Genomic DNA, 24,525 nt, shown 5'->3' on the forward strand with positions numbered 1-24,525 from the left:
TTTTTAAATATCGGTACCACGTTGGCTTTTTTCCAATCAGCTGGCACAATACCCATTTGTAAACTATCCTTAAAGATCAAGAATAATGGTCTGGCAATTGGGGTGCTCCAGCCCAGGATCAGCCTCCTTGCCTTGTCCCCTTCTACCCCTCCTGTCACCCCTCTACTCTGCTCTGATGCCTGCACCTCCATTACTCCGCCCACCTCTGTGCAGGCCCCTGCCTGCGCCTGACGGGTACGATCCTGGCTCTCCTCCGGTAATGGAGTTACCTTTTTAAAAAAGGTTACACTGATGTAAAAGAATGCCAATCAGGTTAGACATAAAACACACCTATGTTACAAGGTCCAGAAGGCTCCAGAGATCTGTGCATAAGATCTATATCCTTTGATCTCTAACAAAACATACTTTGATTCTGTTCAATATGTTGGTTGCTGGATTGTGAAACCTTGTCAGATGAAGATATGGATTTTTTTAAATAATTTGTATTAAGGGTGTGTCTGCTGAGCATGGTAAAATATCTCCAACACACCTTCAGCTCACCCGTCAAACTTTTGAGTGGATAGCAATTGTTTTGATTGTTCTGTGACTGTTCACAACTGATTTCAAGTCAACTGTACGAGATGTGCTCAACAGCAATCCAAGACCAATCACAACTGATTTTTGAAATGTATTTAAAATTTGTCCTCATTTTTGCCCTTAATAAAAAACTGCATAGCACTCACCATTTGTCGAAAGGCTTTGGAGCCTTTGTTGCGTGGAAAAGATCTTTCAGGTACCCAGACTCTTGTAAGGCCTTCATTTGAATTTGCTCTTGCCCTTTGTAGTTTTGCAAGCATTGCCTTTTCCTCTTTCTGCATATAAAAACATATTGGAATTAATATCTAGAATCATTTTATTTTTATAAATTTAAATGAACATTTAATTACAGACCTTTATCTTCCTTAAGGGCTTGTTTGTACTTGCAGTTGGGAGGAGCCAGTAAAAACAGGGGGTTTATCCATATTTTTAATGCCTTCCAACTGCCCATCTACAAGCAGACATGATGCTGCTTGGATGAGTTCACGATGCTGTGCATTGCAATGCGTCAGTTTTACCACTACATGCCTAGTCTGACAGGCGGCACCACAAAAAAAAATAAATAAATAAATAAAAAGCGCTTCAGTGAGTGCTGGAGTGGCAAAGAGTATTGACTGACAGCCACCTCTCTCTGTCCTGTGATCATTCAGTTCCTGGGCTTAGAGCCAGTGTGGCACAGATGCTGCAGCACAAAAGGGAGTATGTATGTTAGTATTTTTCTATTCCCAAACTTCTCATTTAAGCGCTGATAAAAATAACTATACATTTTTTTGCAAATGAGGATCCTTATCTTGGTTTTTTAGCTTTGTAAATTGCACATTTGGCTCTTTTTACAACATTCAGTGAGGAAAATATTTGATTCCCTGCAGATTTTCTTTAGTTTGCCCACTTACAAAGAAATGACGGGTCTATTAATTTTACCATAGGTGTACTTTAAATGATAGAGACAGAATATCAATCAAAATTCCAGAAAAAAACATAAAGCAAATGTTATAAATTAGGTTGCAGTTCAGTGAGTAAAATAATTATTTGATCCCCAAGTAAAACATGACTTAGTACTTGGTGGAGAAACCCTTGTTAGCAAGCACAGAGGTAAGATGTTTCTTGTAGTTGGTGACCAGGTTTGCACACATCTCAAGAGGGATTTCGTTCCACTATTCTTAACAGATCTTCTCTAAATCTTTAAGGTTTCTTGGCTGCCTCTTGACAACTCGAAATTTTAGCTCCCTCCATAAATTTTCTATAGGATTAAGGTCTGGAAACTGGCTAGGCCACCCCATGACCCTTATGTGCTTCAACTTGAGCCATTCCTTTGCTGCCTTGGCAACCAAGAAACCTTAAGGATTTAAAGAATATCTGTAAAGAAGAGTGGACCAAAATCCCTCCTGGGATGTGTGCAAACCTGGTAACCAACTACACGAAACGTTTTACCTCTGTGCTTGCCAACAAGGGTTTCTCCACCAAGTACTAAGTCATGTTTTGCTTGGGGATCAAATACTTATTTTACTGACTGAACTGCAACTCAATTTATAACATTTGTTTTATGTGTTTTTTTCTGGATTTTTGGTTGATATTTTTTCTATATCATTTAAAATACACCTATGATAAAAATTATAGACCCTTATTTTCTTTGTAAGTGGGCAAAATTACAAAATCTGCAGGGGATCAAATAAATATTTTTCCCACTGTATGCTGAAGTACTGAAACATAGTTAAAGACGATCAGTGAAAATTTCTGCACACATCAACATATAACAAATTACAATGCCTTGCTGATTCAGGTCATCTGAATATAACTGACAAAGCAACATTCGTATAAAAGAACATTATAACTTTACATAAGCGCTGAGTAAATAACACTGTGATCATCAAAACATGGCAGAGAATCTTGTATTTGTATTGAAAACCAAGATAAAAGAAATGCTGAGATGCAGAGCTGGCCAGTACGAAAATGTTCTTTATGTCAGAGATGCAGGGTAGAAGTTACTTAGGTTAAAATAAAATAAATAAGTAAATAAAAAAAAAAGGAAGATTGAGAGCCGGTTCACACTGGGGCGACCTGTCAGGCGACCTGGTCGCCTGACAGGTCGCCTGCATAGAGAAGCTGTGGACCCGTTCTAATAGGAGCGACACAAGTCGCTCCGACTTAGAAAAAGGGTCCGGAGCTTCATGGTCTAACTTTTGTTGCCCCCGCACCAGAGAGTACATTTCTGGCAATCGGGCAAAATGGTAGGAAGAAAATCAGCAATGTTGACTACCAGTTACATCACTGATGTCAACTACCAGTTATACCAGGAAGAGAAAACCTCTTCATATATAATCATGCTCACCTAATAAAACCTTGGAACGATTGGGAGGTTAGGATCCCAGAGACTCCATCTGCTACTCAGATTCAGGAGATTAGAGAGTTCTTGCAAGATACTTCTGAATTACGCGACTGAACGGCTATTCTACCATCACAATCTGACTGTGCCTCATGTCAAAGTAACATACAAACATTATCGGGTACCTGAGTCTCAGAGAAAAGCCAGTTGAGAATAGTTAGAGAAGTTTTCAGTCCCATTATGCTCATCACTAAGCCGATGGCAGCCAGAGGCTGTGTAACGACTTAAAAAAAAGTAAATGAAATATTCAAATGAGATGCTTATCTCATGCCCTGGGTAGGTGACTTCATAGAAAGATTAGGTCCTGCCAGGTACATCACAAACCTTGATCTTACTAAGGGGTATTGGCAGGTTCCCCTAACAGACAGGGAAAAGGACGAGACAACTTTTGTGACACCTAATGGTCTGTACCAGTACATGGTCCTCCCTTTTGGAATGGGACCTTGACTTCATTCCAAAGAATGATGGATCCCATTCTTAAGCCATAGAAAGCATATGAAAAACTAGAAGGTATTGTAAATCTTAGCCTTGATTGGGTTTCCCACCTACAAAAGGTTCAGGAAGTATTAGATTCTATCTGTAAGGCCAGGTTAACAGCCAATCCAAAAAAAAGATTTGCAAAAGGGCTAGAAGCAGATCAGTATTTGAGCAAGAGCATTGGGCAGGGGTTCATAAAGCAATTCAAGTTTAGCTCCAGCCTATGTTAAAAACACAGGTTAGAGCCTTTCTTTGGATTGTAGGATACTACTATTGGTTTGTGCCTAAATGCTATGATAGCAGATCCTCTTCCTGATTTTACCAAAGGGACCAAACACACCATGGAAGACAGAGAAAGTGATTTCCAAGAGCTGAAGGCGATATTGTGCAAGGGACCATTGTCAACAACCACTGACTTCACCCGTGAATTTCTTCTCAGCCTGGGAACTGTCAAACAGATGCTGCTGATGTTGGCCTGGGAGCAGTCTGGTCACAGGAAATTAATAGGGAAGAACATCCATTGGCATACCTCAGCTGGAAACTAATCTCTGTGAAGAGGAACTGTTCAATAGTGGAAAGTAATTTTCTGGCCAGAAAGTGGGACTAGATTTACTGAAGTATTACCTTCTGGGCAGACAGTTCTGAAGGATTACAGACCATTTTCCACTACAGAGTTTTGTTTGGAACACAGGGAACAATGAAAGGGTCACAGGGTGGGTTCCAGCTCTGCAAGATGTTAACATTTGTGTGGAACATAGGCCAGGAACTCAGCAAGGTAATGCTGTATGTTGGCAAAATGTGGTCCTTCCCACATGACTAAGCAGAAGAGTACAGGTATGCGAGGCACTTGCTGGCAAGACTGTGGACAGTGTATTATTTGTCACATAGCTTTCTCACCTACACAAGGTGAGAGGCTCCAGAATTTGCACCTGTTATGGAGAAATCAAGATTTTTGTTTTCTTAAATCGTAAAAGGTTCAGCTCGGTCCTGGAGCCCAAAGGCTTTGTGGCGCTTGGTGAACTAAAGTCTTCGTCCTTTACTATTACCCAGACCTCATTTATTAGTCTGAGCTGTCCAAAGGCCTGTCCACGTGTAAGCTGCCTGAGTGCGCCCTCTCTCTTTCCCACTGCTGTGGGAGCCTGAAGTTGCCGGGTGAAAAGGCTAACCGCTGACAGAAAATTTAAAAGGTACTGCCTGTACCTTGCTGCCTGTTTGTTTTGGGGAACCTGCTGGGGGCACCCTGTTAGTCTGGAATGGACATAGGTTTAGTGGCTTGGACAAGTTGTATGCCATGGGCTTGCTGTACAAAGCACTCCTGCACTGAACTTCTGCCTTGCTGAATAAAAGTGCAAGACAAACCTGGTTGGGCTCTTCCTAGGTGTTGAGGCTCTGAGGAAGAGGCACTGCCTTGAAACGCGTTAGCCTTTCGTCTTCATGAGACATTGGACTTACAACATGGACGTTGCTCTATGGAATTGATATGCTGGTTTACATTGCATGTTTGTGAGTAGCCATCTTTTAATATTTCATTAATAAAAGTCTACTGAGGATAATGCGCTAGGCTGGTGCAACCTTTTTTTGTTTATGTTTGCAGTGTTCTGTTGACCACCCCGGTCGTAGAGGGCAGCAAGGCTTAGCCATAGTGGATGCCAAGTGGGAGTTCCGGGATAGAGGCAGTCTGAGAGCCTGGTTCTGAGCGCAGGAACAAGGTGCTTAGCATCGCAATTTTCTTTCTGGAGTCCCTGTCTCAGGCATGGTTTTCCACTGCTTCTAGGTATGTTCCCTTTACAAAACCTATGAGAGCAGAAAATGAAGCTACCAAGGTGAAGATAATAGAGGGCTTCATAGAAAATAAGGGCTTTCAATGAATCCTGTTTGAAAAAATGATGATTTCACACATATGCCATTTTTATGCAAAGTGAATGTTTTGATGAGAAATATTTTAATGTGACCACATAATGTATGCAGTTTATTGAATTTACTCTACTTTATTAAAATACTGATCTGAAATTTGCTTTATGACTGCATTATGGAATGTGGTGAGATACTCTCTGATGTAGTCACATAGGAGTATCTGCTCCAAAGATTAGATACAGTAAGTACATTTACCCTCTTCTGGCTGCATCCGGTCACCAGGAAAGTCTTGATGTCATGATCCTTCAGATATGCATTTCTTTCCCCTCCAAAACCAGGCTCCACCTCATAATCCCCATTCAAGTAATTTAAGGTTGCACTAGTGATGTGAATCCGCCTGAACAGAGAGGACGATAGCACATTTAGAACACGGTGAAAGAAAACATTTGTAAAAGACACGTGTAGGCTATCAATGCTGATTTTTCTTCCTGATAATGCAGGTTATCTGGCTGCCATGCATATCAACTGACTTTAATATTTAGAGTCTCGGCCTGGAACAAGTATGCAGAACAGGTGTTTATAAGCCAGCGGAGAATTGAAGGAAGCAATTATAGCTTACATATTTGTCTCAATACAGGTTCCCATTATGTGTATATGGTAGGAACAATCACAAAAGATAATAGTGGTTAAATATTTAGGTCATCTGGTGGAATGGAAAGTTCCATTTGACTCCTTACTGTTCTCTGAACATAGAGAAAAGCCAGTTTGCTATATCACATGCAATAGATAACAGACATGCATACTGGTGAAACAAAACAATCCTATAGAGGTTTTAATGTTTTTTAAATGAAAGATCAAATTCCCTCTGCACTGTATATCCAGCATTAGAGGCTGGTGTTTACCTGAAATAAAAAATAAAAAACACTAAAGAAAATATATTAGCGTATGATGAGATTAAAACTCTACATTCACTCACCCTGCTTTACCACCTGCTTCCATATGGTTGGCTAGAGTCACATCGTTAGACCACACATCAAACTGCCACTTGCGCAGGCCCAGGACACCACAATGAACACGTCCACTATGGATCCCTACCCGCATGTTTACATTGACGCCGGTCACTTCTCGCACAAGCCTGAGGGAAAAGAATTAGAGGTGTATCCCATCATAATATACATGCGCCAGACAAATGATCTTTGTTGTCAACATTTTGTCAATATTTGATATAGATCAACACGACTGCACAGATATATTATCAATGATGCATGGCAATACATATTTATAAAATCTACAAAAAAAAAAAAACATATGCAAATTTTTTCTGGATTACTTATCCCTCACTTTTCCTCATGTTCATTCACTGATTAAAATTGTATTACACTATGAGGCTGTTTGGGGGCCCCTCTTTCCCTTCCCTTCTTTTTTATTTTTACGTATTTTCCTGTGTCAGCTACAGGGGAGAGCAAAGAGTGTTCCCAACAATGGCTGTAATGCCTGAGCGGTGACGTCACCCATAGGCTTACTATGAACCATCCATTGCTGGCTCTTCCTTGGAGCTGCTGCTAGCTGACAGAGGGGAGCTGATCACATGAACGGACCAGAGCCGCCCTAAGAATTGGTAAGTATATGCATCTTTCTTCTACAGGTTAGTTAGTAATGTTAGAAGTGTTAGAAGGGGGTGGGAGCAGTGTTAAGATTAGTTAGTGATAGTTCCAAATCCAAATTTTACTTAAGGATTGACCTGCAGTAGATGATGCCTGGAGGGGGCAAACACAAAGCACATGTGTTGCACGTCTATAAGGGAGCCTGAAACAGGAGGGCTGGAGTGGTGTCAGTGTAAAGTCAGCCATAGATGGATCGGAATTTGGCTGATTCAGCAGGAACCAGCTGAATTTCGATTTATTTATGGGCAGGCTGGTTGTACTGAAGTCATTCTTTCGTACAATCACTGCCCGCCAGCTATAAGAGATGAATACTTAAGAAATGAATGCAGACTGTGGTGGTTTATCATGTCTGGCACAAAGGAATGGCGAAATGCAAGGGTTTCTATATCTTGTTTGTGATTCTGCGTTATTACCCTGTGTTCCTCTGTCCCCTCTCTCATGCCTGGATTTGCCTAACAAGAGGTTTCCACAGTCAGCTGGCCAAACTTTTTGGCAGGACATCTGAGGCCTATCCTTCGAGCTACTTGTCATTTCATCTCGGCTTTTTACATGGAGGGACACCTGAACATCCCATTATCCTGATGGTAATGGAAATTGACTTGGGATCCCAAGTAAGTTGAGATAGATATGAAAGTTTTCCTGTCTCTTTCATGCAATGAGGCAACCTGTGGGCCCACAGTTATTTCTGTGGTCTTCAATCAACCTTTTCTTTTCTGTTGTGTTCCTGCTTTGCTGATAACTGGGGCGGTGGAGGCCACAGGCTTTGCTGTAGTTACCAAATTATGCATTATTTGTGCTTTTCGGGTATTCATGGTTTGCTTGCTCCCACCACCTTACTATACCTTCTGCCCTCTACCAGCCTGGGTAAGATATGGGATGCTCTTACTGGCGCCCACCCTGGCCTGGATCTCCCCCCATGTCCTCAAGGCTTGCATTGAAGGAATCGTGCCCATGTAGCGTTACTTATGGAAATGCAAAATAAAGAATTAAAACTTCCTATGCGGAGAAACTCTAGATATCCATTTATTTACCATAGTTGTTCTCCTGACTCCAAGTCATTGGGGAGTTAGTATTCTAATTTTTAACAAAATAATGTGGTCATTTACAGACTTGCTTAGAGACGAACAGGGAAGAATTTGTTTTTGTTAAGGGGTCCATTTCAGCTCATCTCGTGACTCGTGAATATATACACACCTAACTCTGGTCAGGTAGGATTTCTGGAACATTGCCTTGATAAATTGTCAGAATTTGCGAAGAGCATATAGATAGTGGGAGATTATTTAAATGTGGCCTTCAATCCCCTCCTAGATATCTCTACTGGCTCCTCACATCTATCATACCCCTACGTACAGAGACTTAAAGCGGATCTTCACTGGACACCACAAACCAAAAACACAATTTAATTCATTTTTAATATTCAAAGCAATCTCCCCTATGCATTCATGTCTCCATGCTTTATTTGTTGGAAAAATCACTTTGACAACCCCTCCCCCCCCAGCATATTTCGCCGTAGTCATCTTGAGTAAGGGCAAATCATGTAGCATTTACTTCCTAGAATCCATCTTCCCATAGCTCAAGCACACATGCAGGAGTGTGTGCTTAGCTGAGAAGATCACTCCTCACCACCTCTCCTTCTCTCCTGAGACTCCTAGGTTACTTAGGCAAGAAACCAGGAAGTAACTGAAGAAATGTAAAAAAAATTAAAAAAAATGTAAAACAAGTCCATACGATATACTTTCCTATCTATTTACTAATGCTAGCAGCTAAAAATCCAATGTTGTTTGGCAGAGTGAAGTTCTACTTTAAGACACAATATCCTTTGGAAGGCTTAGTTGATGTCTGGCGTATTTTCCAGGCAGGCACCCGAGACTATACGTTTTATTTGGGCTCCCCCAGACCGCGTACACGTGGTTGGATTACGTTTGACTCCAGCAGTTTGCTTTACCCTTAGTGGTTGCTGGTGATTAGGGATGGGCTTTATGTTCGAGTCAAACGTAAGTTCGACTCGAACATCAACTGTTCGTGTGTTTGCTAAGCACACTAGCAAATGGGGCGCTCGGCGGGAAGTTCACCCGCCAATGAGCGCCCCATAAAGCACTGCGCTATTGCAGTGCATTGATTGCCAGTAATTGGACAAAGCATGCACCGGACCTGTATGCTTTGGCCAATTACAGCACAGTGTCCTGTCAGAGCCATGATTGGCCTCTGACAGGACAATTAACATTTAATTTTACATTTAATTTTACATTTAACTGAAGAAATGTAAAAAAAATTAAAAAAAATGTAAAACAAGTCCATACGATATACTTTCCTATCTATTTACTAATGCTAGCAGCTAAAAATCCAATGTTGTTTGGCAGAGTGAAGTTCTACTTTAAGACACAATATCCTTTGGAAGGCTTAGTTGATGTCTGGCGTATTTTCCAGGCAGGCACCCGAGACTATACGTTTTATTTGGGCTCCCCCAGACCGCGTACACGTGGTTGGATTACGTTTGACTCCAGCAGTTTGCTTTACCCTTAGTGGTTGCTGGTGATTAGGGATGGGCTTTATGTTCGAGTCAAACGTAAGTTCGACTCGAACATCAACTGTTCGTGTGTTTGCTAAGCACACTAGCAAATGGGGCGCTCGGCGGGAAGTTCACCCGCCAATGAGCGCCCCATAAAGCACTGCGCTATTGCAGTGCATTGATTGCCAGTAATTGGACAAAGCATGCACCGGACCTGTATGCTTTGGCCAATTACAGCACAGTGTCCTGTCAGAGCCATGATTGGCCTCTGACAGGACAATTAACATTTAATTTTACATTTAATTTTACATTTAACTGAAGAAATGTAAAAAAAATTAAAAAAAATGTAAAACAAGTCCATACGATATACTTTCCTATCTATTTACTAATGCTAGCAGCTAAAAATCCAATGTTGTTTGGCAGAGTGAAGTTCTACTTTAAGACACAATATCCTTTGGAAGGCTTAGTTGATGTCTGGCGTATTTTCCAGGCAGGCACCCGAGACTATACGTTTTATTTGGGCTCCCCCAGACCGCGTACACGTGGTTGGATTACGTTTGACTCCAGCAGTTTGCTTTACCCTTAGTGGTTGCTGGTGATTAGGGATGGGCTTTATGTTCGAGTCAAACGTAAGTTCGACTCGAACATCAACTGTTCGTGTGTTTGCTAAGCACACTAGCAAATGGGGCGCTCGGCGGGAAGTTCACCCGCCAATGAGCGCCCCATAAAGCACTGCGCTATTGCAGTGCATTGATTGCCAGTAATTGGACAAAGCATGCACCGGACCTGTATGCTTTGGCCAATTACAGCACAGTGTCCTGTCAGAGCCATGATTGGCCAAAGGCAGGGTGCCTTTAGCCAATCATGGCTCAGGGGCTAGGTCCACGCCCCCACTATATAAGGTTGCTGCCGTATAAGCAGAGTTGAGTTAGTTTAGTGCAGTCAGTGTAGTGTACAGGCATACTCCACTTTTAAAATGTATGGATATATTGTAGTCCTGGGTCCCTTCTTAGTGCTCCCAAGTTTTGAGTCCCTGTCACTTCTAGCTCGTGAGCAGTGCCATGCCAAGCTGACCAAGATTTTCCATAGTCGCCAATGTTAAAGACAGGGAGCAGTGCCATGTCAAGCTTTCTAATATTTCCCATAGACACCAATGTTAAAGATAGGGAGTAGTGCCATCCCAAGTGGACCAATATATCCCATGAACGCCAATGTTAAAGACAGGGAGCAGTGCCATCCCAAGCTGACCAATATTTCTCATAGATGCCAATGGGCACTGAAAGCTGAAAATTGGTCTGGGCAGGAAGGGGGTGAAAGTGCCCTGTATTTAAGTGGTTAAGGGGAACAAAAGGGGAAAAAAATGGTGTGGGGTCCCCCCCAAAGTCTATACCAGGCCCTTTGGGTCTGGTATAGATTTTAAGGGAAGCTCCACGCCAAAATTGAAAAAATAAAATAAAATAGCATGGGGTCACCCCCCCCCCCCCCAAAATCCAAACCAGAGCCTTATTTGAGCATGTAGCCTGATAGGCCAGGATAGGGGGGGGGGGATATTCAGCACCCCCCTCCTGAACCTTGCCAGGCCGCCTGCCCTCAACATAGAGAGGGTGCTTTGGGGTGCTCCGCAAAGCACCTTGTCCCCATGTTGATGAAGACAAGGGCCTCTTCCCGACAACCCTGGGCTGGTTGTGGGTGGCTTATTGGAATCTGGAAGCCCCCTTTAACAAGGCTCCCCCCGCATGTGAATGGGTATCAGGTACATTGTACCCCTACCCATTCAACAAAAAAGTGTACAAAAAAATAAACACATAAGTCAGTTTTTGACAAGTCCTTTATTCAAAAATAAAAAAAATAGTGTCCCTCGATGTAGGTCCATCGTCAATCACAACGCCCGCCGCACCCGAAAAATACAAAAAAGTTCAAAGACGCTTCACCTCTTCTGAGGCTACCCGCCGTATGCTGCGCTTAGCTTTGACAGCTATTTTATAGCCAAGGGGCGGGGACATCCATTTTACATCACCCAATGGCACTGCCCCCTTCTGACGTCACGTTAAGACGATGGATTTACATCGAGTCACTCATTTTATTTTTGAATAAAGGACTCAAAAACTGTGTTATGTGTTTATTTTTTTTGTACATTTTTTGGTGAATGGGTAGGGGTACGATGTACCCGATACCCATTAACATAGGGGGGGTTGGATCTGGGGGCCCTCTTGTTAAAGGGGACTTTCAGATTCCGATAAGCCCCCCATCGGCCGACCCCCCCAACCGCAGCCCAGGGTTGTTGAGAAGAGGCCTTTGTCCCCATCAACAGTTGTTGAGGGCATGTGACCTGGTATGGTTTAGGAGGGAGGGGGGGCGCTCACTTGTCTCCCCCTTTCCTGCCCTGCCAGGCTGCATGCTCGGATAAGGGTCTGGTATGGATTTTTTTCATGTTCGTGTCCCATAGACTTGAATAGAGTTTGCATGCTGTTACAATCTCAACGACCCTGGGTGACTGGGTTCAGTAACCAATGAAATGGAAACTTAATCAGACTCTGATTCAAAACCCTATCCGTGAGATGGCAGGCAGAATTAGAGAATATTGTGCTACAAATCTCCCCATGGGTTGTTTGGGTAGCAAATAATTGTTTTGTTTGCGGGATACTCATTATACTCAGGCCAGAGATACGAATGAGAGGCCAAGAGAGATTACTTCCCTTTTGGACCGTATCAGGACCCTGGAGAGAGTGTATATGTGCTCTCTGGCTGTTCAGATGGGTGCTAACATAAAGGTTTTAGAAGACTCCGCATCCTCAAGTTGTGCATAGTTAATAGAAGGAGTATCCCACTCATCGCTTCTCCCATCCCACTATAAAATAAAAAGACAAAAACCAAATCCCCTGCAGGGCCGCTGATAGGGGGGGGGGACCACCATCCCTCTTGTAGGGGGCCCGAGCACACAGGGGGGCCCACACAGAGAGGGGGATTAGTGATGGACAACAAATACAGAAATTTTCCTCCAGCACTTGAATCTGATCTGTCCCTCTCCCTGCTATCAGCTTTTATCTGTTGAGAAAGACAGTTGTCCCTCACTAATCCACCTCCCTTGTGTGGGCCCCCCTCCTAGCACTTATCTCTGCTCAGGAGTTTATTTGTAAATTGTAACTTTGTTTCTCTCTCTCTGTCTCTCTGATCACTGAGCTCCCAATTGCCCAGCCTGTATATTTTTCTCATCTCATCTTCTTTTTTATTTAACATAGTTTTATTTTTTAGATTTAGCAGGAATTATGCGAGTTATGTTATATTTGTGTCTGATAATAGTGATTTTGTTGTAATTTTAGCTAAATATATCTTTAATATTTTCTTGGGGGGGCCCTGCCAGGTAGTCTGTACGGGGCCCCGCGATTTCTAACAGCAGCCCTGATCATCTGGACTGTTCATTGACTGAGCCAAGTGTAAAGTGAGGAATATTTTACAGACTCTTGCTATGGGTAACCCAGGGGAACCTGCTCTCAACATGGGGGGCAGTGCTACACTTAGGTGACCCCATCTCCTCCGTAAAGGCATCTTAGGGACCCTTTGGAGGTACGTTTCACGGGCAAGGTTTTTTTCTGGTCTATCTTCATCTACGTTCCACATACTGTTTATTTATACTTCTTAACATTCTTTCCTACATAAAATAAAAAAGAAAGTCCTATTGCGAACCCTCCTACCACAAAATGTTGCTTGACCCTATATTTGGTACACAGCCTTCCATCACCCATGTATCTTAGCCTGATATAAGTCTGAGGTTTTCTTTTTCTTTTGTGATTGTATTTAATGCTGAGGTAATATGTTGGGAATAAGACGGAGGATCGGGAGACGATGCCTTTGGGAATTAATGTGGAATATTGGTATTTTGTTTAATGACCCTTATTTGGAAGTTTCCTGTCACTTGATGTAAATTGTTGGCTCACTGTCGCTGTGTCTGTAAATTGCTAAAGGGCTTAATAAAAACTTTATAATGAAAATAAAATTCAATGCCAGGTATGGGAAAGGAAAGATTACTCATTGTGTTTTTGCTTATCTGTGCGATCTGCACTATGCTCTCTGGAAGTGACTGTATCCTATCATCCTTCTCAAACTAACTGCACTGTGGCCACTCTAAAAATTCATTTTTTACTACCCATTTCTCCATATATTCCAATGTATAAAAGAGAAGGCAGGTGGGGGGGGGGGGGGCATAGTACATTACACCTGCACAGGTAAGCAAGAGCACATGGTGGTGTGGGCTGGGTAAACAAGCATACAGCATCCCATCCCTAACTCATTTTACAGAAACAGTTGGAGGAGTTCATTACTAAACCATTGTCCCGCTAAATAAGTATGTTTCATAAAATCTGCAAAATAAATCTAGGAAATATTCAGTTCAGCTCTGGTTGTAATTTATTGTAGGGCATCTGGCTACATGAACCATCCCTCACATTTAGGGCTATACCAACCACACTCTAGAGGACGTTAACGTTTTTTTCTGGCATCGTCTTCGAGTTCTGTAGGATGTAATGTATAGTTTCCCTAAACCAACACATTTCATGTGTTATGCAATCATTTGTATACCATTTGTATTTTTATGCCTCATTGTTAAGGTACATTTCGGAATTTTCTATGTATTTCATGTATGTCCATTAATTATTCCCCTGTGGTAGGGATTTTTTCCCTTGTTTTTATATGTCAATCAATAAAAAAGTTTTTTACTTCATTCCTAATTGTGCCTATAAAGTCCATTTAATTCTCTCCAAATGTAATTTATTCATAACTATTTGTGACTATTTGTTTTCCTTTATCACAATGGCACAATACTAAAGCACTGAACGGAAGATGCCATATAGGGTTATGTGTAATTATGCTTCAAGCAGAGCTCCACTTACGAGATGGCTTCAATCATGTCAACTCCCATCTCCACACAGCAGTGAGCATGATCAGCGCGGGCCTCAGGCAATCCAGAGACACAATAGTAACAATCCCCCAGGATCTTTATGCGCAAGCAATGGTTCTCCTTGAAACAGGAAAAGACAGTTATAATATTACAGCTGAACTACTGTCCAGTGCTAAATATATGGGTTAAAAAAACATGCAGTCATATTTGGTGGCACAATAAATATGTGTTTACCATTATAATAGATAAAACATAAAAATGTTATGGCGGAGATAAACCTTGTGCTCAGTATGAGGTACAGAAGGATTAGACATCCCAAAGCTTATGCTGTGTAAATGCCTCTGCTTTCTAAATCACCAATCACATTCAGTCTTCCAATGTTAGACTGGTGGCTGTGAGAAATTTCATAATACAATACTGCATTTTTTTTACAGCAAGGAACTTACTATTTTATAAACATATTATATGTGATCAGTCTGTCACGTAGAAGACATTACCAGTATGCTGTGCATTATAGAAACTCATTTTATGGTGCGTCGTATACAGTAATACATCATCTAAGCACCACTAAACAAAATCCTACATTATACTCCCTTCCATTCATTGCCTACGAATGACCTGAGGTCTTACCTGGGAAAGAAAACGTTTGCTCTACCCCCCCCCCCCCCCCCCCCCCAGCAAAATAGAAAATTTCAAGGCTATTCAAATGTTGTTGGGGATATGTATGTCCCAAGCGAAACCGTGTAAATTTACGAGTACCAAAACTTTTGACAGGGTTAAAATGTTTCATACTGGTTTCTGCTTTCAAACAGAGCAATAATTAGCCTTGGATTCCCCTCCTAAAGGCTGCTTCACTATGTTGTAAGCAAGAATATGACTAGGCATTTTCCTGCATTGCTGGAGGTCAACGCTAATGACCCATGACATCACCGGGAGGGGCAAGAAGACTGTATTGTAAAAGGTATGTAAAGGGGGGGTTGATGTTGCTTCAGGAAGGCTGATGGAAGAGAGTGCAATGAATGGGGAAAAAAACTCAGTGCTGGAGATCTCCTTTAAGTTCCCATTCACACCTGTGCATTCGCATTCCCGCTTACATTTTTTTTTGCGCATTTTTCAAGTGTTTTTGCTTGTCATACATAGGGCAGCTCATTTACTTGAATGGGCTGTCCAATGTGTGGCAAACGCCCCAAGAGCTCCAGAACCTTTTTTCACACCACGTTTGATCATGTTTGTAGTGCGATTGCCTTGTAGCAAAATACACGTCTGATACCTGCATTTGGGGTGCCATTAACAATTAATGCACTGCAAGCACAATGTGCATTTACAGTGAGTTTCCAAATGGCGAGGCAAAATGTGTTTTCTGAGCGCTTGGTCACACATTCCGTAAAGGACAGGTATGATTAAAGCCTAAATAAAGAAGCCTAGCCTTACTGTGTATCCCCCTTTAGTATCTCTGCGTAAACGTCTGTAGTGCCCTTTGCTCTTAACCAGCTGAACTTCTCAAGTGGACCTTACCCCAAAAAAGCAGAGATGCATGCAGCTCTGCATGCTGAAGTGTAAACACTGTACATTTATATGTAATGACAGTTTTCCTTTACAGTATAATTAGAATTCAGAACTTTTTTGTTTTTTTTTAGATTAGAGTGGAGAGAGATTAGAAGGCCAGTCAGGTTTCTCTTACTGTCTATGCCCCCCATTAGGGAGATTCGCCCACTCCATTAGACCTGTTTTATATATATATATATATATATATATATATATATATATATATATATATATACACATACATATATATATATATATATATATATATACACACACACACATACATATACATATATATACACATATATATATATATATATAAAAGTGCTGAAAAAGTTTTTACTGTTGTCTGTGCTTTCTTGTATCAGTAGCAATCCCTCTGTTATTTCTTGTCCTGATGTCACAGGAATCAAAAATGAGGGAAAATCTCCACATCTGGTTTCACAGACATAAATAAAAACATAGCACAATTTTAAAGTAACACTAAAATGTCATCTTTTTTTTTTTTTTTTTTTTAAATTAAACATTTTATGCTAGTACTTTTGCACAGGGCAGCCCAGATCCTCCTCTTCTGGGGTCCCTCTTCTGCTGTCCTGGCCCCTCCCTCCTGTTGAGTGCCCCCACAGCAAGCAGCTTGCTATGGGGGCACCCGAGCCGAGCCTAGCTCCCCATGTCCATTCAGATACAGAGCAGCGACCCAGCCCCATTTATTTACACTTTGTATGGCTAAATTCGCACCGCAGCCGCAGCAAACACGCACAGAGACCCTTTTTTGCAGCCGCATCAGGATCGGATCGCACAGCGGTTCACACTTGTGCGATCCGATCCTGTGCGAACTGCACGATCGCACTGCGATATGCGATCAAACTGGGGGTGTCGTTAAGATTACATTGACACCCCCAGCGTATCGCATATGGCAGTGTGAACTGCCGGGGGTGCGTGTGCGATGCGGGAACAGGCTGCGGATTCGCAGCCTTCCCGCATCGCATAAGTGTGAACCGGACCTAAAAGTACAAAGTGCTAAAACAGAGACTGCTATATTTATAAAAACTCCTCTTAAAACCTACTGTCATAAACCAGTGGGAAAAACAAGACATTACACTGTAACAAGACCTAACTAACCTACATTTCTGGGAGGCATTTTAGGGTCCCCGGAGCACCTCACATTGCTTGTTTCTTGTATATTTCATTTTATTAGCACCTCTAAATATAATTTTTATAGTCCAAAGGATACATGTTTGTAACAAAAACGTTTCTAAGTAAATAAACAGATCATTAAACCATGAGTCAGTAAGACAGTAACATAATTAGTTAGACCACAAAATTGTGTTAAAAAATAAATTCCAAGTGTAAGTATAAATGCCAATATTTCAGGCATTCATGGTGCTTGTTTGTATTTTGTGTTTGCAAGGGGAGCCATGAAGCTATATATTGCACTTGCCAATCCTCACCAGGAGGCCGCATTCACACAGCTTTTTGGAGGGCTTTCAGTCTGACTGAGGAACCATTTCTGATTCAGCTTGCCTAAGCAGGATTGGAGACTAGCTGCATACTTTTTAAGTATTTATAAATTAAAATTGCATTTATCAGAGTGTCGTATGTGTGTGTGTGTCTTCTAAGTTGCATATTATAGACTCCTGTTGATCTGTCAGATTGCTCTAGCTGTCCTGGCACTCCTAGCCTTTGGTGGCATTCCTTGGCTTAGCAAAAAATAGTACAACCAATGAAGGAGAAGGGATTTAATTTGAAGATGGTTTTAATATCAACTAGGAGTAAAAAATACAAAGCTCACCAAAAGACTAACAGTACTTACTGCTGCTAGCTTGTCAAATCTCGCAAAGAGTTCATTCAGAGTCATAACTAGCTCCTGAGCTGTACACTGTGATGCCAGGCTGGTAAAGCCCTCAATATCAGCAAACAGGATACTGGAAAAAAACAAGACATGTCAGCACTGTTGCAGGAATCAGAATTATGCATCATGAATTGATATAAAACACAGAACCTGATAAAGGAGCACAATAGTTTCACAAAATTTCAAGATAAAAGACCCAGTAAGTAAACAAGGCTGCATCTGCAGTATGGTTGCCCTCAAAGGGGCGGTGGTGTCTGTATGACTATGTATCTACTCTTTTATCATTCAGGTGTGTGCTATGTACAGGGTGCAGAGTTCAGAGGTGCACTGTGTACAAATTGCAGGGTTTAGGGGTGCGCCATGCACAGAGTGCAGAGTTTAGATGTGCCCTACGTACAGAGTGCAGAGTCAGGAGTGTGTTATGTACAAAGTGCAGAGTTTGGGGGTGCGCTACGTACAGAGTTCAGGGGTGCGCAATGTACACAGTGCAGAGTTCAGGGGTGTGCTGTGTACAGTCCAGGGTTTAAAGGTGCGCTATGCAGCCCCAGCCCCACCCAAAGCTTCTATGAATCTCTACTCTCGGCTACCTCTCCACAAGCAAGCGGCTATAGTACTGCCCTGTGTTGGCATTGCTCTCTACTACCCATGTATTTAGCTCTGTTATCCATCCCTGTGTAGATGGCATTGCTTTGCATGGAGATTATTCTTGCTCTCAGATACTGGAGACCTGTCCCTACCGTGCTCCGCATTGAGGGATCTGTTACATTCGGAAGCCACTGAGAGCAAAGCTGTCCCTTGTAAACATAGAAAGTGGAGGGTGAGAGCCAGTGGTGCCGCTATGATCCGGCTGCAAAACAGAGTGAGATGGCCACATGACAGGGCCTAGAGGGCCAGATTTAGCCCATGGGCCTCGTGTTTGACATATTTCATTTAAAAATACCTAAGGTACCTGGTCTTTACCTGCTACAGCTTTATTGGATAACTGCCACGTGAACTGCACTATTTTTTAACTTTGCACATATTTTAATACATTGCACAATAGTTTAGCTATGTGCTGCTAGTGATAAAGCCCTAAATGTGGACAGCAAAGCAACACTGCCCATCACTGACAGTCCAAGGCTCCATTTACATGAGCGGCTCTTTTACTGCCCTTTCTAAAAAGCAAATAACGGTGGATTGCCCTTCAGAGGCAGTTATCAGGCGGCTTGGAGATGATATGTCACCTCCTGGAGGCCTGTTTTAACCATCCACAGCCAGAAGCATTACAAGTGCCAGCATTATACATGGCTAAGGAGCAGTCCTGTGCACTTGAATAGTTCTCGTTTGGAGTTGGTTCCAAATGATTTTTGGCACACAGAAATGCAACCGTGACCATATTAACTTGTGGCTCGGGAGTCAGGCAAGGTAAAGCCGCAGCTCAACCACCTATTTTACTACCCACGGCTTGTGTATATGAGGCCTAAGGAGTGCTACAGGGAGATTATAGAAGGCCAATACAAATACATAATCACTACTTATTCTAATTCAACATAAATATTTAAGTATTTAATTTGATTGAACTGCTTCTAAATAGAAAAAAAATGAACCTAGGGAAAAATAATCCCTTGAGAGAGTACAACATTGGGGGTACAGTGTGAGCCAGCACTAGAGAGGAAAAAGATTTGGGGGTACTTATTTCAGATAATTGCAAAATGAACAAATAGTGTGACCAGGCAGTGGGAAAAGCAAATCGCATTCTAGGATGCATCACTAGAGGGATCATCAGCAGGAGGAAGGAGGCTCTGATTCCCCTATATAGATCTTTAGTGATACATCATTTAGAATACTGCATCCAGTTCTGAAGACCTCACTTACAAAAATATATTAATAAAAAAGAACGAGTCTAGAGATGGGTAATAAAATGGTGAAAGCTTTGGGGGATAAAACATATCGAGAGCGACTTCAGGAACATAATATGTACAGTCTGTGGGAAAGGAGGGATATGACTAAAACCTTTAAATACATCAAGGGGGTGAATAAGGCTCAGGATGGCAGTTTTTTCAATTTGAAACCAAAATCAAGAACACTGGGACATGACCTCAAACTAACTGGAGGAACTTTCAAAACTAATTTTGTAAAGTATTATTTTACTGAAAGGATAGTTGATATTTGGAATAAACTTCCAGCAGAAGTAGTGAGACAGTCAACAGCAAGGTTGGGTTCACATTGGTGCGATGGAAATCACATGCGATGAGAATACAGTTATACAGATTGTATGGCTGAATTTGCATCGCATTCGGGACTAAAGTCGTACAGGACCCTTTTTTTGGTTCGCACCAGAATCAGATTGCATGTGTTCACACATATGCGATCTGATTCATGTCCGAATTGACAGTTCGCACTGCAATATGCAAATCAATCTGGAGGGGTCATTAACTTTGTATTGACACTCCCAGCAGTTCGCATTATGGCAGTGTGAACTGCCTGCGAGTCGGGTGTGATGTGGGAACCCGCAGTGGATTTGCAGGGTTTCCCGCATCGCAGCAATGTAAACCAAGCCAAAATGCCTTTAAACATGTGTGGGACAAGCAAAGATCTATACTCAGACAAAAAAGTTAAAGAAAAAAAAAAGCAAAAAAAAAAAAGGGCAGACTCGATCGACTACTGGGACTTTTTCTGCCATCACTTTTCTAGGTTTCTATATAAAATTTTAATTATACGAATACACCACTCGATTACAAGGTAAGTTTTATATCAGTGTGTTTATCTTTAATGTTTAAAATAGAAACATTACCTGACGTTGTCATGCTTCTGTATGTAGATTTTGTGGAACATCATGTCTTCCTTTTTGGTGTTTATATCCTCTTTCATTTCCATTGCCACATGACGTGGTAAAACAGACAGCAGGAGGCGCTCCTGCATGGTTAAACAGAGAACATCACTTATGTTATTCAAGCACAAACACTTTTATTATAGAAATTCATAAATGGGTAATAGCCAAGTTTGCCTTTCCAATAAAAACTGCCATGCATTCAAGTGTCCCCAATAATTTAAAAATCACTGTGCTGTTTTAAAAAAAAATGGAGCTACTTTAAAAATGTCATACCCATGTAAGCTTGGCCTCTCCCAAGTTTGTATACAAAACTCCCCGCCCAGCCTAGCTGCAAAGATGCGCCATACATTGGCACCCCCAGCATTATAGAAATGATTGTTCTGCTGCGTTCAAATAACACAAATGTGTAGTGCATCCTCTCTCCCTCTGTCCCACAAAACTGAGCTGCTGTGACAGAGGGAGGGAGGATGCGCTGTGCATGCATAGGCTTTGAAATCCATATGGCACTACTTCCTGCAGTACCGGGGGTGTGTGCAATATATGTGCCTCCTTGCATCTAGGCAAGACAAGATGGGTCGCTCATACTAAGAGTTTGTGTTGACAGGCTTGGAAGAGGCAGCACACAGCCTACAGGTACACCAATAAAAAAATGGGTCCCGCTTTTTCCTAAAGCTGCCCAGTGATTTTTCATCTGCTGGGGATATTTGAATGCAAGGAAACCTACTATAAAGCTGGCCTGCTGAGATTTTTTATCATCAAAACCAATACAATGGATTGCTTCTACTGTAAATGAAGTAATACATTAAATACATGGGCCACACGCTTCTGATGAACACTAAAGCAGGCCATACATAAATCATTATTCAACCATTCGATGTGGATGGGGGAATGCTTCGCACTGAGATATTGTATACAATGATCAGTGTTGCCGGCTATAGTGGCACTAATCATTTTTGGAAAAACCCAACAGGCTGGTTGTACACAAGTCAATCAAAAGATTGACTTGTGCACATCCAGCTAGCCCATGCATGGATTGAAATTTGGCTGGTACCTGCTGAACCAGCCAAATTTTCATCCATGTAGGCCAGCTTAAAATAGACCTTTACCCTCTTTCTCGTGTGCCTTCCATTCCACCCCTCCTCCCATCCTGCAGAAGTTTCAAGGCTTTAAAAAAAAAAAAAAAAGTCCAGCCCCGCTCTTGCCTGATGTGCCTACTGGAATATGCATGTCACATTTCCCAGGAGGCTTAACCCTTCATTTAAGGAAAGGAGAAGGGGGCGGACCTATCGGCATCATCGAGACGCCCACTTGCTGATCCTGGAAGCAGGTCATCCAGGGCAAGGATGCCAAACTTCGCCCCCCCCTTCCTTTAGGGTTAGGGTCTCAGTGCCCCCCCCATCCCTGCAATAAACCATTGCGCCCAGGGCAACCGTCCCTCCTGCCCACCCCTTGTCCCAGCCCTGCCTGGAAGAGCCGCCCAGTTTCTCAATGACGTCAGAGAGAACATGGCGGTGAAGGATGACGCTGTAGCCGGGCGTGAGAGGATCTCAGCTGGACAGCACTGGATCCACTGGATAGGCAAGTATCTTAAAATGTGCAGATACCACCTTCAGGTAAGCAGGGTCATAAGAAAATTTGGGGGGGGGGGGGGGGGGGGAGTCGGCCGGAGATTTGCTTTAACATATTCCTTGCAAAAACGACTCTTTTGTTGCTTATTCTTTAAAATGACCTGTAGGCAATCACACACATGCTTTGTACCTCATCCCCACTTGGTAATTAGATGATGATTGCAAGCTCAGAGTAAAGATTCACATACATGTGTTGTTTCATCACACAGCAGCTTGTTCCTTTCCTCCCTGGTGTAGCACACGTGGGTGGCATGAAGTACTAACCTGCTGCTGGTTTTCCCTCTGCAGGTGCAGCCTGGCTTGGATGTAACCTCGTGTTTCTTGGAAGGCCTGTCTCTGGGAAACCTCTGCAGGATAGTGGGTACAAATGCCAATGATGTTTGTACAGAGGAAGATCAGCACATTGGCACTTAGCTAGAAAGAGAAGAGCAAATAGATTTAGAATCCCAATGTATGTATTATAAGTTTATGAACATTATGTCATTTTTTTTTACATAAGCTTCTACCCTAAAGTAAATAGAGAAAAATGTAAAATGCTAACCCAACCATAGCAGTCCTGGAGGGGGACAATAGCTTGATTTGAGGAACGCAGAATAAATTGTCAGTGTGCTTAAATCTATATTAATAATAAATTAGCTTACTGTCATGTAAATAAGCTCATCTGTAATTGGCTTATGCGGATTGCTGTACACCAATCACGTTTGCTCAATTATCAGCTTTTATTCTACCAAAAAGGTTTTTATAGTAGACTCAGCAATTTCTTAATATAATCATACCATCTTCCCATTCAGTCATACCAAGAAGAGTAAACACAACCATACACGCAGTTAATGATGCGCAACAACTCACATGTCTGAACAACAAAAGGGTGACATATAGAATGGAAACAATAGCCATCCTTGTTTCCTTAAAAAGCTGAACTCCAGGAAACCAGGTAAATACACAAATAAATACATGTATGCCAGCTGCTTTACCGGCCAGAGGATTTGCATTTCTGTCCGTTCACTCCTGAGATTTTCACATCCCTGAAATGCAACACAAGCAGACGGGAAACTTGACTCTTCTCTATTCTAGTTAAAATAGAAGTAAACGTCCATCTCTGACTTTAACTATCGGTAGTGTAAATATTTACTAAATGTGCACCGTTTAGGAGATATTTACTGCACATGCAGCCAGTGACATCACCAGCGCATGTGCTCTGAAGGAACGGCAACCCGGGCTGTTCCTTCAGGGCCCTGTGCCATAAGCAGCGGCTCCCGCATGCATGCGCGGGAGTGACGTCATCATGGTCCTGGCCAGTCACAGAGACGGAGTCCACAAACCCGGAAGAAAGACAGGTGAAGATGGGAGCACCTGCACCTCTGACATCTTGGCGCTAGAAGGGCTTTGTTTTAAGGTAAGTATGTGATGCATGCTAGCACAATATGATATTACCTTGCAGGGTACAAAAAAAGTCCATCGGTTTACAACCGCTTTAAGATACGGCTAGGTATTGATCCTGCCCCCATCCTGTGAATGGACAGGAGAAGCCGCAGCCTGATGTGCACATCTCTTTGTCACTCTGCTTTCTCTTCTTATTAGTATGTTCCTTTTGCTGGTTCTCACTCTCCCAGTCTGAGCTCTGCTGCTTATGGGATTCTAAGAGGCTGATACAAAGCCAAATTCAGGTACTTACACTAGTTGCTTTAAAAACAAATTAGACATATTTGGCCCAATTAGACCTTCTATGTATTTAACTTAAACACATTTAACAATTGTCCCGGACTTCATGGCACTATGATAAATGGAGTGTGTGGTTTCTCAAACTTCCACTCCTCCTATCATGTTCTTGGACAATCAACATACTGTATGCTTTGTCACTTTTTATGGTGATTGAGTTACCCATATAGCTAATAACATTTCCTGACACTGCTGAAGCTGCTTCAATGACCGATGGACCTTCTTCACATTACATAACAGGTTAAAGCGGTAGTATCCCCTGAGTACAAAAAAAAAATAAAAAACCCTGCAAGACAATGGCATAATGTGCTAGTATGCATCGCACCGGTTATGCCTCTGGGGTGAAGTGACATATCCTAAATGGGGTCACAGGAGTTTAGAACTTACAGCTCACAATTTTTTTAAATCCGCTTTTAGCCCTGGTTCACACCAGTGCAGCTTTCAAATCGTGCTACAATTTCAAAGCCACCCGATCAATGCGATTTGGATCTCTGATTTCATGGTGACTTGCAACTTCATTTAAAAAAGGTCAATGCAAGTTGCAGTGAAATCACAAAAAAGTAGCGCAGGAACCTTTTTCAAAGTCGCTCCATCTTGAGTCGCAACTATTTG

At 42.1% G+C, this 24,525-nt stretch overlaps 1 protein-coding gene across 1 annotated transcript in view; it reads right to left on the bottom strand.

Moving 5' to 3' along the window:
* ADCY6 (adenylate cyclase 6) overlaps positions 1-24,525 on the bottom strand; it is a 370,168-nt gene that overhangs the window by 75,018 nt on the left and 270,625 nt on the right. The window contains exons 4-10 of the mRNA XM_082245102.1: positions 22,459-22,608; positions 20,528-20,649; positions 17,716-17,827; positions 14,350-14,477; positions 6,267-6,425; positions 5,546-5,687; positions 723-851 (exon numbers count right to left, since the gene is read on the bottom strand). Coding sequence (XP_082101228.1) covers positions 723-851; positions 5,546-5,687; positions 6,267-6,425; positions 14,350-14,477; positions 17,716-17,827; positions 20,528-20,649; positions 22,459-22,608 — 942 coding nt within the window. The remainder of the gene's footprint in view (positions 1-722; positions 852-5,545; positions 5,688-6,266; positions 6,426-14,349; positions 14,478-17,715; positions 17,828-20,527; positions 20,650-22,458; positions 22,609-24,525) is intronic.

The sequence above is a fragment of the Pelophylax lessonae genome, assembly GCF_965119305.1.
Source record: "Pelophylax lessonae genome assembly, chromosome: 2".
Lineage (NCBI taxonomy): Eukaryota > Metazoa > Chordata > Amphibia > Anura > Ranidae > Pelophylax > Pelophylax lessonae.